This window comes from Propithecus coquereli, unplaced genomic scaffold (genome assembly GCF_000956105.1).
Source record: "Propithecus coquereli isolate 6110/MARCELLA unplaced genomic scaffold, Pcoq_1.0 Scaffold764, whole genome shotgun sequence".
NCBI classification, from domain to species: Eukaryota; Metazoa; Chordata; class Mammalia; order Primates; family Indriidae; genus Propithecus; species Propithecus coquereli.
In genome coordinates, this window is record NW_012153774.1 from 213,386 (window position 1) to 237,650 (window position 24,265).

Below are 24,265 nucleotides of genomic sequence, written 5' to 3' on the forward strand. Positions count from 1 at the left end.
AGATAGGTGGTGAAATAAAGAATTTGCAGATATACAAAAGCTGCAAAAATTCATCAGCAGTAGGCACACACTGCAAAAAAATATTAAGGGAAGTCCATGACATTATGGAGAATCATTTAAACGCAAGCTGTTCTGACTTTCTCAGTCAACAACTAGAGACTGATCTTGGGCAATCACATCAGGTGTCATCCCCAAACGTTAATGCATAACATCTGCTTCCAGTTACAGCTATGATGAACATTACTGTGGGAAATAAGTGTCAATGAAATTCTTCTCTATTAGGATGGACTAGGGTTATACACGCAGCTCACACAAAGAGGAGCTGCCAAATTTCCATCGTTAGAGATCCAATTTCTGCTCCTGTTTTCTCAGAAAAAGTACTAAATTGCTGCTGCTTCTACAATAGAAGAAAATTCCATTTATCAAACTAATTAAGCAACTCGTAATAAAGTGCTGATACAGCTTTCTTTTCAAGAGAGAAAAATCACAAGAATACCTCTGAAGGATACCAAAAGACATTTATTTTTGGTTTCTTACTGCAAACATACACCAGATAGAATAAAACAGAATGTGAGAGTTTTAGGAGCCAGCAGAGTAGTGAATTGACAGGCACCAAACAACAGGTGAGCCAAATCTCAGAAAGGACAGAATCAAGGAAGCAGGTGGGATATTCCACAGAAGAGGCAGTGGGGGACAAACCTAGGACAGACGCAGCAATGACAATCAGAAAGCGATACAACCAGATGCACAAGAATCAGGAGTGGGTGTCAGGTCATGTGGGGTTTCATGTGGTTCAGAGGTTCAAGGACTTTGAAAATTAATTACATACAGCACATACATAATATTTTCTTCTCATGTAGGATTTTGCATCAACCCGTAATAACTGAGATTAACAACCGGGATGAAAACCTGGTGTATAATTTCACCTTAAGTGTCCTGCTATTACACAACACTTATTATCACTTCTATATGCCATAAGGGCAGAACGCCAGAGATCAGACCAACAACTTCCATCTCCATGTAGATCTCTGGGATTACATACCAAGGCAGGTAGGGAAAAATAATGAATATTTTTAGGGGTCTCATGAAGAAAGCCACAGCCCATGAAGGCTGAGGCCATTGAGTATGCACTGGCTTGGGCCACACGAAGCACCACTAGAGGCAGACGCCTCTTTTTCTAACCACGGCTTTGTGTGATGTTCTTTTACCAACTTTGTAGTGCTTACACACAAGTAATGAGAAAACGATGATTGACTCTGGCCTGCACATCTGACACGCTATCCAAAACCTCAGATACTACGTTCCTATTACGTGTGATCTAGATGACAGATGGGCCGGCAAGCAGTGACACCAAGATATGAAATCACGTGATGTCCGGAACACATTCAATTTTGCAACTTGGAGGAAAGGCATTCTGCTTCACAGCATACACTAGTACATGGTTTTAAAGTACTCACAGAACAAAAAGAAGTGGTTTCTAAACTTTGTATATCCACTGATTACTTGAGTAACTTTGGACAATTCAGGAAACCTTTCCTATGTTTTATTTTCTCAACTAGCTACCAATACTGGAGGATCCCTTGAAAAGTCTTAATACTAAAACCAAATTTGTTTAAGAGCATGAATCAATACTGTTCCTTCCTTTCAAAACTGGTTATACGATTTTTAACATCTGATATGGAAAACTCCAGTTCATGCTAAGTCATGCTGACATCCTCTGATACAGCAACATTCAAAGTGTGATCTGTCGGCCAGTATCAGCCCACAACTGTTAAGGTCTGGGGAAGGATACCTCTGAAACTAAGTAAGCATCTGGAAAGCAATTAGATAGAACAATTTTGTATCTACTGAATCAAAAACACAGGCCAGGTGTGGTGGCTCACACCTGTTATCCTAGGACTCTGGGAGGCCAAGGCTAGAGGATTGCTTGAGGCCAAGAGTTCGAGACCAGCCTGAGAAAAAGCGAGACCCGGGCTCTACTAAAAATAGAAAAATTAGCCAGGTGAGGTGGCACATGCCTGCAGTCCCAGTAACTCAGGAAGCTGAGGCAGGAGGATCGCTTGAGCCCAGGAGTGTGAAGTTGCAGTGAGCTATGATCACACCATTGCACTCCAGCACAGATAACAGAGAGAGACCCTGTCGCAAAATAAATAAATAAATAAATAAAGATTTAAAAATAAATAATTGGGGCTTGTGGTCTGTATGACTTCATGCACCATTTTGCGTTTCTAGCAATTCATCTGAATTTTCATTGTATTTTACAGAAGTTCGTGACAGACTAGAAATACAGAAATATGGTCTCTCACCATTGATAACTGGAGAGGTGCCTAAGAGATGATGGAACGGAACGCGGAGGAAAGTCCCTGATGCGGGAACTGCCCTCTGTAAGAGCCCTGACGGCGCCATCTCACCGGCGCACTGCGGCAAGGCCCGCACGCGCTCGCCGCCTGACGTCAGAGCGGTCTGACGAAAACCAGACATTTCCGTAGCATTCGAAAAGCGAACTTAGGAATTCTAAGGAATGCCAAAGAAAATTATTACAAAGACATGGCAGTTTTTTAGAAACAGGAGATGTGGAAAAAAATATTTTTAATGGAACTAATAAAACCTCAATTTCTCCCTAGATTTTTAGAAAAAGAACAGACATTCAATAGTTTCTCTTCAGGTTTTCTTTTGCCTGGAAAGAGGAACGTGGCATGAAGGGACGAGCTCTGACTCAGGGCCGGCAACCCCAGCCCCTGCCCCTGTGGCCCAGCACCGCGGTGACGCCCAGCTCCTGACGGGAGCCCGGGGACAGGTCGTTCCAAGGCAGCGGGAAGTAAGGCTGCCGCTCAGCCAACTCAGACAGGGAGACCGTCCTAGACCGCCCACACAAGCCCAAGGTAATCGCAGGGGTCCTCAGACGCAGAGGAGGAGGCAGGAGAGTGAGAGAAGATGACAGAGAAGGTGCACGGGGTGATGCAAGGGAGCCTCGACCAGCCATCGCGGCTCTGAAGATGGAAGCAGCCACAGCTGAGGACTGTGGTGGCCCCTGGAAGGTGGAGAAGGCAATGAGGCGATGGCCCACGAGAGCCTCTGGAGGGAATGCAACCCTGCCCACACCTTGGTTTTAGCCCAGCAAGACCCGTGTCAGGCTTCTCACCCATAGATTATAAGATAACAAATTTATGTTGCTTTAAGCCATTAAGTTTGAGCTAATTTGTTAACAAAAACTGGAAACGAGTACACCTGGCCATGTCATCAGGCACGTGGTAGGCGCTCACTAAATCCACCGAGTCTGTGTGCTTGAGAAAGCCCTTTGACCTTGGACAGCCCGAGGCTCATGTACTGGGCTCAGATGCTGCACTTTGTGTAGCCAGCACGAAAGTCAGGGTGACGGCCCGGGGCCCTGACAGCACATACATTTCCAATTATCTAGTACCTTCTAAAAATCTCAATAAAAGGGAGGGTTTTTTTTGTTTTTGTTTTTGTTTTAAACAGGATGAAAAGAGAAGAACTGGCTAAAAAAAAACCAGTCCAATATTTTTGAGTAGGAAAAGTCAAAACCATGTTCAGTCTTAGTTCAATGATGGTCCATTCATTCATCCACAGCTGCTTCCCTGTTCTCAGAGACGCCTCTAGCTCCTGCCCTCAAGATACAGCGGCCTGTCCAGACTCCTGCATCTAGTCCGGCTGAGCGGGTTACTGATCCTGCAACCTGTGTGCGCCTCCCTGACTGCATGAGACACGCCCAGCAAAACATATTTACCAACACTTCTGATCTTTTAGTTAAAATGTGATTTTTTTCATGCCTATTTAATGTGTCTTTGCAAGGCTAAAACAATAATTGCTCATTTAAAATAAGCTATTTTACATTAGCAGCAGTTCTTTCATATTGATGTTAAATAGCAAAGAGACCCTGGTCTTCTTCTGTGAGCAAGAGTCTCAAACGCTTCATTCCCAGCATCCCTGCCCAACCTTACCTTGTCACAGAAGACCTTTATCTGGCAATAGGCCCTGTGCACTGGCTTGTTGCTGCGGTTGTTGTAACTGTAGGTGTCAATTTGAATGTTAAGAGGCAACCCCTTCACGCCCTTCTGAGAAGAGAAATCTGTGCTTAAGCAGTTCACAGAGATGAAAACCTGCAAACAGAACAGAAGGCTCCATAAGCAACAGGCACCAAAAGTCAACCCTAGCACAGCTTGTGAAAATGCTAACACATTGCTAAATTACTCACACATCTTTTACACGAGAAACTTTTAAAAAGAGGCAATAAAGAGTTTACTTTGAAACTACTTTAGGTTACAGGAATAGCACTCTTTGAAGGGGAAGAACAGACAGCAGCTCTGAACCTCTGTTGACTTTCCCTTCCAGAATCTCTATTTAACATCAGCTGGGACGAGTTTACCAGGTGCTGGCCATCTGCCCTGATGTCATTTTCCAAAGTTACCAGCAGCATAGCTTTCTCTGCAGCTGACTCACAACTTAGTACAAACTCTCTGAGAATTCACCTATGTTTATGTGGATACCACCTCTTAGGATAACCTATAATACCCTATATCCTAATATTTCAGAACTTACGAAATCAGTGTTCCTCTAATTCACACTTTTACGATTACATGATTCCAGTGAAGCTCTCTCAATCCCTGTCTATCCAGACTAAAAAGTCTTAATTTTTTTTCCAGTTTGTCCTTTTGGTTATATAATCATACTGGGCTCAGTCCTTAGGAAATAATTTATAATTTACAATAATTTCCATATCTCCATTCTGAGTGGTCACCATCAGCTCAAGGGTCTTTTCATTATTTAAATATGATTAGATTCTTATCTTTACATGCCCAGGTTAAAACTAAGATGAAAAAGGTAAGGTGTGCTAAAAGGCTCAGAATTTAATGAACACAAAACACTAACAAATGCACTCCTCCTTCGAGGAAGTTCTGCATAGACGTGGTCAAAACTTCCTAGGAGAGTAACTTCCTAGGAGAATAACATCTTCCTAGAAGATGTTGTGCTGCTGAGTCTATTTCCATGAAAGAAAAACCCAATTCTTTAAGAACAGAGATGGGTTCCACTAGCCAACCACAGAACAATGCCGGAGAAAACTGTCCAAACCAGGCTTTCAGGCTGTCAACCCATGGTTTCAACAGTCTGTTCTCTGTGTCGGTTGAGCAAGCCCCCCTCACCCACGAGAATTCTCACAGACTATTTCCAGGGCAGCAGGTTTGCCCCGCTGCTCGCATCAGCAGCCGCACGCGAATCAGCGACACCCTGAGCAGGCGGGAATCTCTCCAGGCAGGAGTCTCCTCTTTCTGAGAGGAAATCAGAAGATGCCTCTTCTCCTCTCCCTATCCTGGGCTCCAAATCCATTATTTTACCTTCTAGTAAATTTTCCCAAAAGTTAAAATAAATTGTCAAATGATAAATGTGACTCTGGAAGTTGTTATTAATACTTGGGGAAGCCCAGAGTATAGCAGATTAACATGCTCTGTTTTCTTCCCGTTTTTGTCATTCTGGATTTTTTAATGTTTTTGAGCTCCCTTTCAGCTAGTTTTAGAATTTATTTCTGGTGCAAGAGCACCACAGAGTGGACATGACTGGAATGACAGTTTTTAAAACTTAAGGCTGGCACATCTCCGAGACCCTGAAGTGAGACAGAGATTCCTTCTGGACCGTGGGTCAGCAACTCGCTTGAGCCCAACACTCAAGAACAGGTCTACCACAAGCAGCACTGGGTGTCACTGGCCCAACTAAGATGCAGATGGGGATAAATTTATTTCAGGGGTGATAAGAACATTAAGATGAAAGAGAAGGAAGGGAGCGGGAAGAGAAGGAGAAATCAGAATCCCAGGGACACGGAACACTCTCAGGAAGGTATGCAAAACGCCGATAGGGTTCCCAGCCTTGCTCTAGTCTAGATACTGTTTCTAAGCAGGAAAAGACCAAAACATCCTCAAAAGATTGAGGCTTTGCCCAGGTTAACAGATTTAAAAGTCATCTCAGTCTCCTCATTGTCTCTGGGATGCACTTTGCACACTCATTTCTGCCTCCCCGACCTTGCACGCTTCCTGCTCCTGGCTTCCCTGCGTGTCCAGCCAGGCCCCCCAACCCCCACCACTCTGGCCATCTCCATGTGCAAAGGCCCGGCTCGGGGCCCACCCCACACGTGGTTCCCTTCACGCAGCACACAGACCGCTGGCCGACCTCAGTGCATCAGCACCACCACCCTGGTATCTTCCTTTTACAGACGAAGCCCAGAAGGATGTTTAAAGTTGTCCCAAGGTGGAAAACAAGTGAACTGGGAGGACTTTCCCCTCGTTCACACTGCTGCCTCTTTCCCATCTGCTCAATTCCCTGGATAATCCTGGCTCTCACTTACTACCTGGCTGGTCTGCGTTTGATACGCACGGGCTTCCCTCGCTGGCAAGACCACAGGAGCTAACAGTAAGTAGGCCAGGTCTGCGCTCTGTGCTTTGTCCCTTTCAACACTCAGTATGGAGCCTTATCCTGCCTGCCATGATTTTTCTTCCCATTTAACTTATTTCCAGTAAATAAGCAAATTGCTGTAATTTTAAAAATGCCTAGACCTAAAGCCAGCCAATGAATCTGATTACCTGAATGTGTTTCTGCAGAAAGTTTTTAAAAGCTGGCAATAGTAAAGCCACGTTACAAGCCTTAAGGACATTAAAGTTGTTAAGATCCCCGAAAATTTTTTTTTTTTAATTTCAGCATATTATGGGGGTACAGATGTTTAGGTTACGTATGTTGCCCTTGTGAAAATTTTAATTATGGGAATCATTTTCTTAAGACACAGCTAATTACTAAAGCTTCACTATGACTACTGCTAAGAACTTAGTGACTCTCTAAATGTTAAGAAATTGTATGTAATTTTTTTTAAAGTACTACAGCAAAGACTTTCAGGCCAAGGATGTCATTGAAGAGTACTTCAAATGCAAGAAATGAACAAATAAAACTTTGGCTCACATTCCTCAAAACAAACAAAAAACTATTAATAGATGTAGATCCAGATACATAGGCAAAGCGTGGCTCATGTGAATTTCAACAGTATTACAGAAAATTTGTACTGTGACTTTGTATTTTTTCTTACCTATTTTTAAAAAAAACGCTTCATATATAATCCATAAATCCACAAATCAGAGGTAAGGAGACAGTCTATGGAACACACTTAAGTTAAAAAAGAAAAGAAGAAAGTTGTCCATGCAAACCACTGAGCACACAAAGTAACCAAACCACCGTATTTTTCATTTTACCACCAAATAGAAAAATCTAAACTTTTCTGTCATTCTGGGCCACGTGGCTCAATTCCTAACTCAAAAACAGCTGCCTGGGAAAGTTAGACTTTACCTTCAACAATTCCAGGAAGCCTGACCCAAAGTGATATTCCCTTAACAAGAGGATTTCATGGTAATCCAACCCAAAAGCTAACCCTCCCCTTCTGTCCCAGTATCAAGTTTCTATTCAAAGCAAAAATAAGCAGGAGCCAAATCCCAGGATCAGCATAAATACGGAGCCTTCAGAAAGGCTTTACTCTCACTGGTGCTCGTGATTGCGTGCAATCTCTTCCTTTTATACATTTTTCTGTTATTTAAAAATCAATTCTTTCCAAACTTGGCAGTTTTCTAAATTTATTAAAGGAAGTTTACAGCAGTCCTAACCCAGCATTTAAAAAACACCACTTGCCTACATAAATACAAAAATACACCAGTAAATAATGACAAAGATGTGGAATATAAGCACAGAAGGCCAGGGACATGAGGAACAGGGACAGTGGGTTAAAGACCCCAAGAGAGGAAAACAGGGACAGTGCTCACGAGGCCTCTGACAGTAGGACCCAAAGCAAGAACACAAAGGACAACCAAGGGGACGTGAGCTGGTGCTGACGGGACATATTTGCCACGTTTGCCTCAACCAGAGGCTGCAAGGGGAGCAACGTGCCCATGTTCCGTCCTACCAAGAGGTCATGTGCTCACTAGAAGCAGCTCAGGTCTGCAAATCAAAACATCTGAGTTTGGGCCGGGCGCGGTGGCTCACACCTGTAATCCTAGCACTCTGGGAGGCCGAGGCGGGCGGATTGTTTGAGCTTAGGAGTTTGAGACCAGCCTGAGCAAGAGTGAGACCCTGTCTCTACTAAAAAAATAGAAAGAAATTAGCTGCACAACTAAAAATATATAGAAAAATTAGCCGGGCATGGTGGCGCATGCCTGTAGTCCCAGCTACTTGGGAGGCTGAGGCAGTAGGATTGCTTGAACCCAGGAGTTCGAGGTTGCTGTGAGTTGACGCCACGGCACTCTAGCAAGGGCAACAGAGTAACACTCTGTCTCAAAAAAAAAAAAAAAAAAAAAAAATCTGAGTTTGGTCCCAGCTCTGTCCTAACTAGCACCTTGATCATGGGCGACAGTCCTTACCTGTCCAAGGGTGGGTGAGTTAGATGATCTTTAGATCACTTCGACCTCCAGATGCCTACGATTATATATTTATATTGAAAGAGGATGAATCCTATATCCTTACTCTGTTTTTTACTGGTGATAATTTTGTGTAATACATTTACCAATTGATTTTTTTATAAATCGTATTATTTTTAAAGTGCCATGTAAGGTTGCCATTTACAGTAGCCATAGTAACTACTTACATAAAATTAAGATTCTCACACAGCACTGGCTTTCAAAGGTCCCGTGCCTGCCCCCAACTCAATGAATCAGAAAATTCGGGGGAGGCTGCGGGGGTAGCGAGCTCTCCAGGTGGTTCTATGTGAGTTTGAGACGCGCATCTATGAAACTGCGTGCTTCCCAGCCCTGACCGAATGAGAAATCACCTGGGAGAATTTAGCACCATACCAAGGCCTTGGCCACACCTCTAGAGATTCCGATTTCACTGGCCTAGGTGGGTTCTAGATATCAGGACTGATCAGCCAAGATAAAACCACTGCTGTAAAGTGATTAACCTTCTATATACTTACACACTTTGATCCATAAAAGGTCTCCTTTGGATCCAAAACTCAGATTATTAAAACAAGTCCCAACACATGGTTTCCTGTCTTTAAAGAGTTCAGATATTCAACCTGTATTTATATGTATCCCATCAGGATTTTTTAAATTAAAAAACTTTTTTACAGAGGCACAGCCCTATCAAATAAGAATATTCATTTAATGAATAGACATAAATTAAAGCATTTTGTTCAACCTTACTATTCAACAAGGTCATGCAAATCTTCAAGTACTCAGAGTTCATAAGATGTTAACCAGAAAAAAAGCCCATTACACACCTATTAAATTCTACTTCTTAGTTTTATTACTCATGTTATGTTTGATTTTCATGGGATTTACATTTACGGATCAACTCATGTGTTCAGCTGAGGGTTATAGTAACCCTGAACTACAGTACAAGGCATGATTTGTGATGTCTTCCTCACTAAACCGTAACTTCCCTGAGGAGACACTATCTTAATCATCTCTTTGTTTCCGGTGCCTGATACAGAGCACATGCTTAACACACGTTTCTAATAAAAAAAGGACAATGCATAGGGAGAAGTGAATAAATATGGCTAAGAAGTAAGTACAACATAGATATATAAAATACCCTTTCACACACTTATCTAAACCAGGAGTTGACTATTCTTCTGCAAAAGGCCCAAGAGTAAATATTTTAGCATGTGTAGGCCACATGCAACCACTTAACTGTGCAGAACAGTGTAAAAGACGCCACAGACAGTGAGTGAACAGACAGGGTACAGTGGTGTTTCAATAAAACTTTATTTACATAAACAGGCAGCTAGCTGGCCTGGGCCTGAGAGCTGTAGTTCGTGACCACTGATGGAAACCGTTCTCTCAGTGGCTTGGACATCATTTACCCTCACATCATCACATTGTGGTAAAAAGGGAGGAGGCAGAGCTCCCTGTCTGTAATTTAATATTCCCACTTTCCACAGACGCGACTTCCTGGCAAGCTCTCCAGCACATGCTTCTCACGAATGCACCATTCACCATGGAGCCACATGTCCCCATCAGACAAACTACACTCGTCGCGGGGACTGGGGCGAGCTCCGAGGGAGAAGCCCGGCTTCCGGGAAGCCTTACACGAGGAGGGCGGCCTCTTTAGCCAGAAGCACACAAACAGGCCAGAAACACAAGCCAGAGCTCTCCTCGGGGGCCTGTGGAAGCAGCAGGGCGGGCATACTTTGTTCCTCACGGTTTTAACACTTAAGATTGGTTCTACCTAGTGGGCAACCCTGAATGAGCAACACAACAGGCCAAGTCACCCACCTTTGGATAAAACAGTGTTCAGACCGCTCTCACCATGCAGACAAATACTCTCCGCTGACGTGACTACGGAAAAAACTCCAACATGTCCTAGAGAGGAAAGAGTTAAAAAGATGGAAGACCACCCATCCAAATCCTCCTCTATCTCACTCACTCACACACACACACACACACACACACACACACACACACACACACATACACTCTTACAAAGCCGTTTCAGAAGTCTGAGAGTAGGCAGAATGACGTGAGCTCTCTGAAATGGAACTGTGAGAATTCAGAAGATGGTGTTTCTGTTTTCACACTTCCTTGCCACATATTTTGAGAAAAAGTTTGATTGTATTCAACTAGGCAGAACAGTAGTCTCAAAAGGTGAGCGACTAATGTTCCCACCCAAATTATTAGAAGAGAAAAAAACTAACCACAAAAACAAGCAGCTGAACAGGCCAAAGATGCTCTGCAAGATTCCTTTTTAAAGTCCAGCCCATTTTTCTAAGGACAGTTCCTCATTCTTGGCCGAGAATTCACGTACTTAGAACGTTTCAAAAGATTTAACTTTTTTTTTTTTTTTTGGTTTTCAAACCTCAGTTTGAAAGAGAGGAAAACGATGAAATAAACTGATTTCCATTATCAAAGGATTAGCCTGTATGGATTTTTATTCCAAATGCTTACAAGCAACAAGAAATCAGATCTTGAAGTAATTTATAATGATTCTCCCAGGAAGCAACACTGTCCACACAGTTACTGCTTCTCTAATGTTAGTCCTCGAGGACAAAAAGGAAAAAGACAAAAGGAAACAGGTGCTCACAACAGAGATCACCGTCAGGGGTTCCTTCCCGAAGGTGCAGCGAAAGCAACTAAGAATGAATTTTATAAACCTCCAACGCACCTACTCTTTTGGGCTTTATCATTAACACCATAAACCAACGCACAATTCTGGTAAAACTTGCTGACTGCCTAGTCTAAAGAGAGTAGTTAGATGTGTGAACTTTAGCAAGTGGACTTAATTTATAGAGGGGAATTATAGAAATATTTTTCACCCTCCTAATTCACAGAATAGAAAACATTAACAGAAGCTAAGTGATGAAATTGATCGATTTAAGTACACTATATCAGGTTTTTTGTTTTTTATCTTTAAAGACAGGGCCTCGCTCTGTCACCCAGGCTGGAGTGCAGTGGCATGACCACAGCTCACTGCAGCCTCCAACTCTGGAGCTCACGAGATCCTCCTGTCTCAGCCTCCTGAGCAGCTAGGACTACAGGTGTGCCACCACACCTGTCTAACTTTTAGAGCATTTTTCATGAACTAGCAAAAGGGCTGTTCCTTTTTAAACATTTACCACAATGACAGTAATACTTGTTCTATATTATTATTCACATACAAGAACCCAACATCCAAATAATATAGTCTTTTTTTTTCCACTGAGAGACTGAGGTGGAATGTTGCCATGTTTTTGTAACATTGCTGCTGTAGCGGTGAATATAATTTCCTTATGACTTTCGTAGTATAGTTTGCTCGAACAAGCAGAATAAAATAATTTCAAAATGTGAACATTTAGATTCATTAAGAACAATATGAACCACCCTTCTAACAGTTTGCATAAGGTTTTGTCTTTCATAAAGTTTTCTTTTTAAGGGATCTGATTTTCCAACTAAAACAGTAACAAAGTACTCCACTCCTAAGAGACAGCAGGAGTCCCTGGGGCTCATCCATGTCCCCACGGCATCATCCCAGCGCCTGCGGAGTTAAGGAGGCCAGGCAGGAAAAGCCAGCCTCGACAGTTCTCCAGTCTGAAGGAAGGAATCCATACTCTCAAGCCCTCCAAAATCTAGCTCCAGATTCCCATTCTAGTTTCACACCTCTTTACAGGCACTTCCACGCTTTAGCACCTTCATTTTCTCTGACCCTCAATTTTAAAATGCCCTTTACTCCATTCTCGGCTGACACCTTCCTTATCAAGAAAGACCTGGCATCGACTTACGCGCCTTCTTCTTTCATCAGCATCCGCTAATCCACCCGAATGGAACCCGCCACTCTCGGCTGTGCCCCACGGTGCTCTGGTCGTGCACCCCCCGCCCCGTACTGCACACCAAGTTGTGCTACCCCCTCCAAGGCCAGACTACGAGCTTCTCCAGCGAAACAGCCACCTCTCCATACTCTCATCCCCTCAGTCAAGGTCGCTACCTGGGTCAAGGACGGCAGTGAGCGTGCACCTGAACCTGTTTAACTCTTGTCCGTGTGTCACGCTGCAGGCGGTGAGCACCACGGGGCCCCTTGAAGGCAGGGATTATGTGTTATTCATTTTTTAAATTTCTTCCAGTGTTTGGCATGTATTTTGTATTTCTCCCAATGTCTATTACCTACTACTAAATGGTACTGAATTAAATACTGGTAATGAGAGACAGAAAAACCATGGGTATACAAAAATCTACATATTACCTCCCAATCTTATTTTAACAAGTTTCAAATCCTCACACACATAGTAATGCCCCCTAATAAATAAACAAACTCTTGATAAAAAAAGAATATAAAGTTACACAATGTTTTCTTTAAAATTTTTTGTTTTATCTTTTGATTTTGATTTATTTTTCTTTTCTTTTGTTAGCCACTGCTAAGAGTTATATGAAGTTACACTAACTAACCCTTCTTCCTTCTGACCTCTAGCAGAGGATCCTATGAACAATAAAATGGCTACAAATCAGGCAATTAAATGAAAGAGAGAGGCGGGGGAGAGAGACAGAAAGACTGCATAATATTAGGCAACCGCCAAATACTAATATCAATACAGAATCATAATCATTACTCTTACTTAAAAATTTCAACAGCTTACCACTGTCTATGTGATAAAGACAAAATTCCTTTGCATTCAAGCTATATATGTGACTCCAATCTACCCTTCCAGCCATATTTTCTTTCTTTCTTTTTTTTTTTTAAGGCAAGCACAAAAATGAGGTTTATTGAGAGAAACAGGATTATAGGGCAAGGACAAGGTATATGTTTATAGAGCATGATACATACACCACAGATGACGACCGGACCCGCTGTCACAGCACAGGGAGAGCAAATGGAAGGGTGCAAAAAGCTCTTTCTTTCTCTCTTTTTTTTTTTTTTTTTTTTTTTGAGACAGGGTCTCACTCTGTTGCCCAGGCTGGAGTGCAGTGATGTCATCGTAGCTCACAGTAGCCTTGAATTCCTGGGCTCAAGCACTCCTCCCGTCTCAGCCCCTGAGTAAGTGGGACTACAGGCCTGTGTGACCACGCCTGGCTAATTTTTCTATTTTCTGTAGAGACAGAGTCTCACTACGTTGCCCAGGCTAGTCTTGAACTCCTGGCCTCAAGCGATCCTCCCGACTCGACCTCCCAAAGTGCCAGAATTATAGGAGTCAGCCACTGCACCCTCCAGCCATATTTTCTACCACCGACAGCAGTATTTCTCGTATGTGAGTAATATATATATCCTTTTGAAAAGGCAAAAAATTGCTTGACCCCTCTGTAAAAATATATCCAGATGAGTTTAAGAAATATTACTCTATTCAAATGACTGCAAAATGTCTGACCACATAGTACCCTAAGATCTCATTTGGCCTTTATCTGGTTTAAACCCCATATTTAAGCACAACCGTGGGCACTGAAGTCTCTTGGCAGCAATTTGACTCTGGTGGCATCCAGAATATGCTTCTGATTTTAAAAAGTCCTATCACTGAGTTGAAAACAATATTAAAAATCCTCAAAGAACCTCTAACCCCAAGATGGTTGGGCCACAGACCCCAAGGGTTAGAAACAAGCTAATTAAGAGGGTGAAGTCCAAGCTCCTTACTAGGGCCCACAAGGGCCTTCATGATGGGGTCCCTACCACACCTGCCTCCCCACACTACACCCCAGCACTGCTGCCTACCTCAGACTTTCAGTTCTGCATTCACACATCAGCCAGTTGGCAGGCTCGTCCTGGGCCCTGAATGCTGGCCTCGTTCTTACTGTCCCTCAGTATTTCACTGAGGTGTCACTCGAGGAACCTTCACTGATCGTCCTATGCCAAGTGAGGTTTAGTGAGTAGCTTTGTGTTTACTGAATAGCAATCCTCCCACTAAATTCTGAGTTTTGTGAGGACTGGGTCGTGTATTACTCCTCTGTGCCTTCCCAGGGCATCTTGGCAGTGCCTGGCCAGTAAGAAATACACGATTCCTGAATGAATGACCCCCAGAACCTTGAACTCCAGCCAAATAAAACTGCATGCTGCTGGGATATTTGAGCTACATTTATGCCATTCTACAATGTACTCTTTGACCCCCCAAAATAACCCATGAAATGGGTACTATTCTGGCCCCATTTTATAGACGAGGACGTCAAGGCTTAGAGGTTAGGTGACTTATTGCCCAAGTTCACAAGTTATTTGTGTTCACATCTTTCCTCTAGGCCGACCTGAACTCCTAGGTCATCTGGGTAGAGTCTAGAATGCCAAGCAGTTTTTCACACATATTGGACATTAAATAAATATTTGCTGAATAAATAAATGGACTATTTATACCCCCTGAATTACTTTGGAAAAGATTATGGTATTAGAGGCTCCCTAAGATATATAAGGTGAGGTTGTGAGAAATCCACGTCACGGGCCATGACAGTTGCCTGTAGCATGTGTCCACTTTTACGCTTTCAAATGCTGTCTACAGTGACCATCTTTCTTTACAAAAACTGCAGGTACCTAACAAACAATTTTTCAGATTAAATATAGGTTATCCCTTCATTTATAGCTTCCTGCTGCATTTACAGATGTGGTAATGTCCATAACCCGCCCAGACCCTGTGTGACTTAGTGCTGCAGAAGAGACAGGTAGCGAATGTTTCTTCCTGCACTACCCAATGTTGGGGCCTTGAGGTGTCAAAGCATCTCTTCGGACTACGCTGTTTCAATTGCCTCTTTTCCACTTAAATTCACAACAGCTATGCTGTGGGGGGAAAAAATCAGGGAAAAAGGAAAAAGGTCCAATCAATCATCCTTGACAAAAATATTCCGCAGTTCCAAAGTCTTCTGTGATTCCTTTAGCTGAAAGTACTTTTTCCTTGGCAATCACTCGAGCATGTTTTTAACTGCACTTACGACAAGTATCATTATGCAGAGTGTCACCTCCTCTGAGGACAGGCTTGATACTTGAATCACTTTTTTATTTCTCCCCGTGCTTACGTGGAGCAGTGCAATGGAAAACTTGCTGAATGAACGCGCAGTTAGGGAAGATAACTCTTTGCAACGTGACTCTGTGGCCAGTTCTCCTACATAGTAGCAGTAGATAAATTATCTTGTGTAGAATTTCCTGGAAGGATGTTAGAAATGAGTGAAATAAAATAGGTCTACAACGAGAGGAGGAAAAAAAACTTCAAAGTAGAATGGTGTTTTGCTTTTGCAAATCAGATTACACACAGCAGACTTTTGCAAGAGTATCAGCCTACACAGCTGAGAGTATGCTCTGCGTCAATATTATATATTCCCATTTGTGCATTATAATGCCCAATTAAAACTTTCAAATGAGTTTTTTTTTTTTTTTTTTTTTTTTTTTTTTGAGACAGAGTCTCACTCTGTTGCCCAGGCTAGAGTGCAGTGGCGTCATCATAGCTCACAGCAACCTCAAACTCCTGGGCTCAAGCAATCAAATGAGTTCTAACTGCTGGTAAATATTACAAGAAAAGAACTGTTAGAAGGAAGAAAAGAAAAAAGAAAAGTGATTTAACTATGGAAGATGCTTCAGAAAGCTGGTAACTGAAAAAGTTTTACGTTCCAAAAATGCATGTATCCTTGTTGTTTACCCTAAAAACATTCACCTTTCCCAAGAGTATCATACAGTCCATAGTCTCTGGCTATCAAAGCTTTTAACCCAAGAGAGACACTGCCAAGCTGTGGTTGAGGCACCACTCTAAAGACACAGTTGGTCAAAGACTCACAGTAACAGAGGTGACAAAGCCAAAGCCAGGAGTCATATCTCCTGACCCCAACCTCAAGGCCCTTTTCTGGAGACCACACCGCTACAATGACTGACACAAAGGCGAGAAGCACCTGATGGAAACACTGGTGAAGCAGAAACACTTAGGGAAAAGGTGACCCCACACATGGTTCTGGGCAGGTTGTTTTGGGAGCATGAGGCATGAAATTAAAGGTCCCTACATTTCAAACCAAATAGCTAGTCTGCGCCAAACTTCCCACTTGACTTCACGTAAGTCACGAGACTTAGCTGGCGGCGTGGCTCGGTCAGAGACAGCCGCAGCCATCTCGGACACAGTCCCAGCTGCCTCTCGGAGCCTTTGTCACTTTAACCCTTTCTAGTATTTAAATTCAACTTAGCCAAATACAGATATAATATCTAGAATGTAACTGACCTACTAAATTGAATGTAAAAACTAGAAAAAAATTTTAATTTAATTCTCTTCCAAATCAGTCAAAAAGATTGCTCTAAGACAGTTTTGTAGAAACCTCCTGACAACCAACATTAAAATGTGACATTCAAAATGTAGTTTACTCTGACCCCAAGTCCAACAGCACTAATAAAAGTGAACAAAATCACCATTTTTCTAATACATGCATATGAAGTTATACATTCCATCTGAAGCCAGTGGTGTGGGAAACAGTTTAAACTGAGAACTCAGTCCAACTCTTGGCAACAGTCTAATTAGCCGGAAACATTCATTGAACATTATACAGCAGACGCTTAATCGTGATTAGCATTCCTTCCCCCAAACCGAAACACACACACACACACCAACGCTGTCAGCTTAGCTCTGTCTGAGCCCTGTGGTTCCCACTTCTGACTCCGTGTGTGCGGGTTTCATCAAACCATGAAGCCCAAGAAGTTATCGGAGACTGAGTCATAAACTCAGAAGCAGAGCCCAGATCCACTACCGACTCATCAGAGGATCCTGGACATCCCACTTCCTCGCTACTCTAATGATGGGAGGTGACAGAAACATCCCACTGCAGGAGGCCAGCCACAAACAAGAAGACTTCAAGTGACAGCCAGCACTGGTGTTATTTCTCAGACTACCAAGTGCCCACCAAGGCAACAGACCTGGCAGGAGGGATGGAGGACGGGGATGTGGGAGGAGAGAAGCGCTAACTTGAAATCTTCCCACACTGACGTGGGGCGTCTCCCTGAAGAAAAACAAGGACGAGTCAGCACCCTGGCTGTTGCCACACCGCCGCCTTCCCACACCGCCCACACGTGGTCTTGGTTTCTGCAGAGCGCAGGGAGCCAGGGGAAAAGTCACGGAGATAAAGAGGGAGGCAGAGAAAAGAATGATCTGGAAGTACCTGCATGTTCTCTTCCCTCCACCAGATCCTATAAGCAGGACCTGCTGAACCCAAGGACACTTGGCAGATGAAGTAATTTGGCACCTGTCGTCCCAAATAAGCAGAATGTTTACTCTGAAACATGTCGAACTGGGTGCAGGTGTGACACAAGGCAAACACGGTCCACATTCCATCACCACCAGGTACAGAACAGGACGAGTAGGCCTGCGGGTCAGAAACGGGAGACCTGGCAGGCGGCGGACTTCCAACCAAAAGTTCTAATTATAAGGTATTTTCCACTTAAAAGGAAAAGCTAAAGAGAAAGTCCCTAAATTAACGCAGAGAGTTCACTGTATCTACTCAAGGACTGAGAGCACTGCGGGTGGAAGAGCTGCTCTGTGAGAGACCTGAACCCCAAGGCCCCAGGCTGCCTCGAAATCGCCGTGCCGGGTCTACCCGACGTACCTGCTAACGTCAGGCCAGAGTCAACGCTCTCTGCTTGTTTCTAAGCAGCAAAACTGGTAGAAATGACACATTTAGAAAGGCACCATAGATGGAATTTCCAGGAAGGACCTAGGAGGAGGATTAGGGTGACAAGCTGTCAAAGAGGAAAGTTCTCTAGAGGAGCTCATTGTTTCTTGACAGTGGCAAGGTGGAGGAAGGGGAAAAATTTGACCAAAAAAAAAAAAAGAAAAATGAATTCAAATGACAGCACAGACAGAGGCTATGTAGTCACAGGTGCTTAAAACCCGTTTCACAAGACGCGAGTTTCACTACCAAACTAAAGCTTTCTTCAGCTGCCAAGTGCGTCCCTGCCCAATCAGAGACAGCTCACGCCTGGCCCTCACCCTCGGGCATGTGCCCTGGTAAATGCGTGCTATTGTTACCCACCATGACTCAATGTATTTTGTTTCACATCTGCCAGACGCTGCAGCGTACACTCCTTGAAACGCTTTTGAGCAAAAGTCCAACAGTCTTAGCTTAAAAAAAAAAAGACGATGTTTCAAGGAGAAATCCTCCTCATGTTCATAGCCAGAACAGCTTCTTCAAAGCAAGAACTCATTCCTTATCACCTAATTAAAGGCATTCTTCACAATTTCCAATCGAGGCAATTTTCTTGTTATTTCCAACACTGACAGAATTACAACTCTAAAGACTATTCATTCCTTATAAAGGAATATGACTATCTCTCTGGTACAAAAAATTTTATTTTTTATTTTAATAAATATGCATTTCAAATCGCATATAAGAAAACTCCTGGAATTGAATGACTCTCAATTTTGAAACCTCCACAACCACCTCGAGTTTTCTTTGTGGTCTATGGACAGAAACACAGGGATAATCTGGTTCAACCGAGCCAGCATTGTGATCTGCCTAGACTCGAAGAGTCTCTCACCCTTTGTTTTAAAAGTAACAGTGCTTCCTGATGTCCTTCTCTATTTAGGCCAGGGAGTATACACTTATAGTTTTAAATCTCCTGCCTTCATTTATTTGCGATTGCAAGTAAGATACTTGACTCACTTCTCTCCTCCCTCCTGTTCACGCTGGAAATTTAAAGTTGTGAAACAAACCAAACCTGTCCCTGCTTAATGGAACCAAACAGGGCAACACCTTATTTTAATGGCACACTTGACTGATGCTTCACTACAATGGAATCCCTATAAATGCAAGCAATATGTTCAGTCCAAACAAATTAAAAATTACTCTCACAACGAATTCCAAATATTATGCTTAGACAAAACAACAAACTATTATTAAACTCATAAACCTGCATCCCACAAGCACACACAAAAAGTCTTAAGTTCAAGTTGCCAGAACGGTTCCACCCCTCTTTTACGGAATGAACTCCGCAAGCCTTGATAATCCTGGCCAGGAACTCCACGTGCTTTCACTGAGACAAGGAGACAAAAGGGACAGATACCAAAGCTCCATCCACACGGCTCCCTCACGGTAAAGCTCCTTGGTACTCCATCTGGGCTCCAAATTCCATGTTAATCCTCTTTCCTTCGTAACACGAGCCTTCCATGACATAAACCATTTGGCTCTGAGGGACGACCCTTGCGAGTGCCTCGGAGCGCCTTCGTGTAGCCGACGGATGATAACGAAAAGTAAAAGCGCAAAGTCTTCTTATTTGACAGGGTTCCCCAGGGAGCAGGAGGGTCTGATTCTGTGCTCTCTCTGACCACCCCCGCCGCTGCTCCGCAGGCCAGGGCACCACACTGAAGGGAAAACGGACGGGAAAGGAACCAGGAAGAGACAAGTTTGCGGAAACTGGCTCTGTCACAGCCAGAGGTAAGCTCACGCCACCAAGAAAGAGATGCAGTTCCATCTGCCTGCGAGCGACCCAATCATAAACAGGGCTGAAGAGCTTCCCTCTGAAGGTGGGAAAAAGACTTACAAAAAGCACCCAGTTCCCACAGTGGCACTGCAGGAGAAATGCCCACATCTCCAGGACGTTCCAAGCCATGCAACACACAATACAGTAAAACAAAATCAGACCCTACGTCTAATGACCTCTCTGCCATTACTACTCCAGTGGGAGCTGGCACCCATCTGACAGGACACTCTTTGCTGTTAATGTTTCGAAAATGAAATGTGTGAATGGCAGCTGCAACAAAATCTACCTTAGATACAAGGATTTAGATGTTACCACTAGGAAAAAACCTATCGGCTAGGTATTTCGTCCCCTGGGATTCACGGCATCCTTTAGAGTCTGCCTCCCGTTCATGCAGGTCACACCTGCACAGAGACAGCCAAGAAATCACGAGCTTTGCTTCGCCCATAGCACTTTTCCTACTAGCTGTAGTACATCTCTATCAGAGATGTTCCCAACCCACCAACAGACGTTCCTTTCTCTCGTGTTCCCGGATTACCCGCTCCCTCCGAGTCGGCTGTCCGATTCTCACTGGATTCCAACACGGCTGCTTTTCTGGTTTATTATTCCCACTCCTCCGTACTTAAACGTTACTCATCCAACAAGCAAAAGTAAATTATTTCTTACCAGAAAAAGTGCTCTTCTACTGGAAGAATTTGTATTAGTGAGTCCATAACGTTGCTCTGTTAGTAAGAATTCTTATGCTTTTAAATAATCTCCCCTGCCAAGAACACTTCCTATCCATTTCGAGGTCTAGACTCCAGCCTCTTCACAAGGCCTCGTTCTGACAACGAGCGGCAGACACATAACCATCTGGAGGACGAAGCGCTGCTTTACGGATACGGAGCGGTAGAAGGGCCTCACTAAGTGTGGACACAGGTAAGGCCCCTGAGCACAGCACCTACCGTGTAACAGGCACTCAAAGCAGTTAATTCTCTCTCTCTAACTTCTTTTTCTTCTATTTATTTTAGATCTTTTCAGGCTTTGAGAGGTCCTTACTTCGTATCACTAACTAAATCTCAATGTTGTTGTAAACTCTTAAGGTTTACAACCCAAGCAAGAAATTAAACTCTGGGCCAAGAGGTGCAGCCTATTCAGAATGACTCACTTGGTTTAGAAAATACTGAAACTTGCAGAACAGAGAGCCCCACTTTACAAATTGTTTGTGTCCCCAAAGTTCATTTGCAAAGTGATATAAACACATTTTTCCTCGGAAATCATGATGTCATATTTAGGATCTCAGGACCACAAAAGCCCATTTAACTCATAATCTACCTGAACTCCAGTACTAGTGTTAGTAGCCTGGATCGGCACAGTGCCTGGAACACTGGCACTCAGGTATTCGCTGGACAAAGGTCTGAATTCCTGCAGAGATGCACAGCTGGCTCTGGAGAAACGCTGACAGGGCCGAGTGTGCGTCTGTCTACCCTGCCGCCACCCTGCTGTGTGCACCCGCCCCGTCTCCTGGTCCTCTCTTCTCCAGGTGACCAGCGCCCTCATGTCCTGCCCTACAAATTCTAAACTTCAGCACCTTAGCAGAGCCGCATCTTTCACTGCTTCAAAGGCAATTGCTCTTCTCCCTGCCAAAATCACCTCAAGCAGCTGACCTCAGCTGTGCATCAAGAGGGAGGAAATCTGATTAAGTTATTTCACAACAAAACATGAACGGCTGATGAACTTTAACCCGTCCAGAGGCTCTGACTCTTTGAAAGACACCTAACTACCCAAACCTCTCCAATTTTATCAGAGGACAATAAAAGGAACGAAATAGGTCTAGGCAGTAGATAGATTGGTGCCCCCTGGGGGACAGTTTCTAAGATATTTCTGCTTTTCATAGCAAATTCCTTCTCTTTCATCGCTTTGGAAACTAATGATTTTTTAAAAAGTCCAAAAAAAACTTTTTTTTTTTTTGAGATAGGGTCTTGCTCTGTCTCCCAGGCTAGAGTACAGTGGCACAATCATCGCTCATAGCAACCCCAAACTCCTGGGCTCAAGTGATCCTCCCACCTCAGCCTCCCGAGTAGCTAGGATTACAGACGTGCACCACCACGCCTGGCTAATGTTTTTATTTTTTGTAGAGACAAGGTCTTGCTATGGTGCCCAGGCTGGTTTCGAACTCCTGACCTCAAGCAATCCTCCCATCTTGGACTTCCAAAGTGCTGGGATTACAGGTGTGAGCCACCGCGACCGGCCAGGTTCCACAACTTCTTAAAGTTCCCGTGGCAATGGCAGGCATATATTTATGCTGAGGATCAGAGTGTGCACAGGGGCGAATAAGGTGAGTCCTAGTCCGTGTAGTGTTTTTCCCAAAGTGGAATACAATCCAAGACCTGCAGGGTTCAACCTGATATGTCCTCAATATAGTGTCAGCTCCAAAGAGAAAAGCAGAAGCTACTGATAAGATTCAGATGTTGACACCAGGCCAGAATTCTGGCTTCACTCACCCCGGCCTGGCCAAAAGGGTATAACATTAAAATTGGGAGGAGGGAGGAAATGCCACATGGCTCCAGTAGACCCCTAGGACTGTGGAGGAAAAGGAACTGGAATTAAGAATCAACAAATGTCCCATAAATATTTCCAACATCATGTGCCAATTATAAATTTAAAAATTAAAAAAAAATCAACAAATGTATCCTAAATGAGAACAGAAAGTGGGCAAAGACAGTAGATATTTTCAGAAAAAAGTATTTTAAAAAGAAACCAATTATACAGGATTCTGCATGTACACTTGTTCACTCTAGCTGCCCTGAGGCATTAATTACTCTAAGGATAAAAACAGAAAACATCAACTTGGCCAGGGAAAGCAAAAAATCTAGATACTTAATTGCAACACACACTGGAAGCTGATGCCTGATATCAGCTTCAAAAGGCGGCAGCCTCATTAAGAAAGGGCCCAACACCCTTCCGGGAGCAGGCGAAGGCTCAGAATCACAGCAGTGCTGGGGGTCTGGAAGAGGAAATGAAACTGAATTTACCTGCATCAATTAGCGATGCTATTAAGCCTACTTAAGACGCTCCGCCAACAACATTTCTCTCCACAGCGAGCACGCTGCAGGCCTCCGGAATGAAGCCTGCCATTATCCCTGCTGTCACCCCGGCTTTCCCACTGCCGCCCTGCCGTGACACATCACACACACCACGCACCCTGCCCACACGCAGGGCCTTTCAGCCAAGATCTCCCGGCTTCTGACAAGTGCCTATTAATGCTGACAACACCCCAACAAAGGAACAAGTTGGCCACTAGAGCCTTTTACATTTTCTAGGGAGTCCCAAAGGGGAAAAGCTGAGCCAGTGAACTAAAGGACAGAGCCAAGGCCACAGACGAGTCGGAAACGCAAACTCAGGCTTGTGCACCCTTCATTGCCACCTCCTCATTTCTCAGCTAGTCCCCAGGGGCAGCCAGGAAGTCTTGCTCCAGTTTGCTTTAAGAACAGAAGCATCCGAGGGGCACAGGACCAACTCTTCTTGTAGGCTTCTCTTAGTACCAGTGCGCCAAGTCCTACTGTGATATTTAATTTCAAAATAACTGTAATAGTAATTATGTAAGATGGAAAGTTTATCTTTCCACTAGAAGCCCCTCAGCAGTGAATTCACTGCTTAACCAAGTGCCAAACTTGGGACAAAGCAGCCTGCTGATGCCGTGCGCCATGGTGGTCGGCGGGAAAACTTGCGTGTAGTTACAATCACCCAAGACTCCTCACAGCCTGGTGGGCCCAACCGACTACATCCTGCAGTCTTAAAGACACACTTTTGCCTTGGACACGATGACCACAACAAGAAAACAAAGCAAATACAATACAAACTTAACATGACTCTCAAGAAGTCAGTCGTAAGATTTTTAAAAGCAATCTTGGGCAGTACAAGATGAAACCCTAACACTCAGCACCTACCTAACACAGTGTCTTATTCCATAAGTTACTAAAATTCTTGCTGAATACATAAAAGAAAAATAATAAATAATAAAAAGGGGAGGCTGAAAAAGGATAGAATGTTGAACATCACCGTGTATCGGGTCCTTGAGAGAACAGTATCCCTTATATTGCGACAAAAACTAAAAGATCAACCTTATTTTAACAACTGTCCAAAAAGTAACTTGTTTCTATTGTGTTTCTTGAACTCCCAATTTTTAAAGCAATCCAAAGAAAGGAATAAATACCAGAACTCTAATAATTTAGTGAACAGAGCAATTATACTAAAAGGGAAGTATGCTGTGGGAGACAGAAAGGACTTAAGAACATGCTTAACTTTTCTTAAACGGCACTAAAATCTCCAATGAGAATTATCCAAATGACCATCTGAATTGGAGGCAATTCTTCAATTGTAAAAGCCCAAGATAGAAGAATCTTGGCACTGAGTCGTATTCACAAGG

At 43.5% G+C, this 24,265-nt stretch overlaps 1 protein-coding gene across 1 annotated transcript in view; it reads right to left on the bottom strand.

Annotated features, from left to right (window-relative positions):
• Window positions 1-24,265, bottom strand: part of GRHL1 (grainyhead-like 1 (Drosophila)) — a 49,298-nt gene that overhangs the window by 12,610 nt on the left and 12,423 nt on the right. The window contains exon 9 of the mRNA XM_012662433.1: window positions 3,963-4,121. Within this exon, the coding sequence (XP_012517887.1) occupies window positions 3,963-4,121 (159 nt within the window). The remainder of the gene's footprint in view (window positions 1-3,962; window positions 4,122-24,265) is intronic.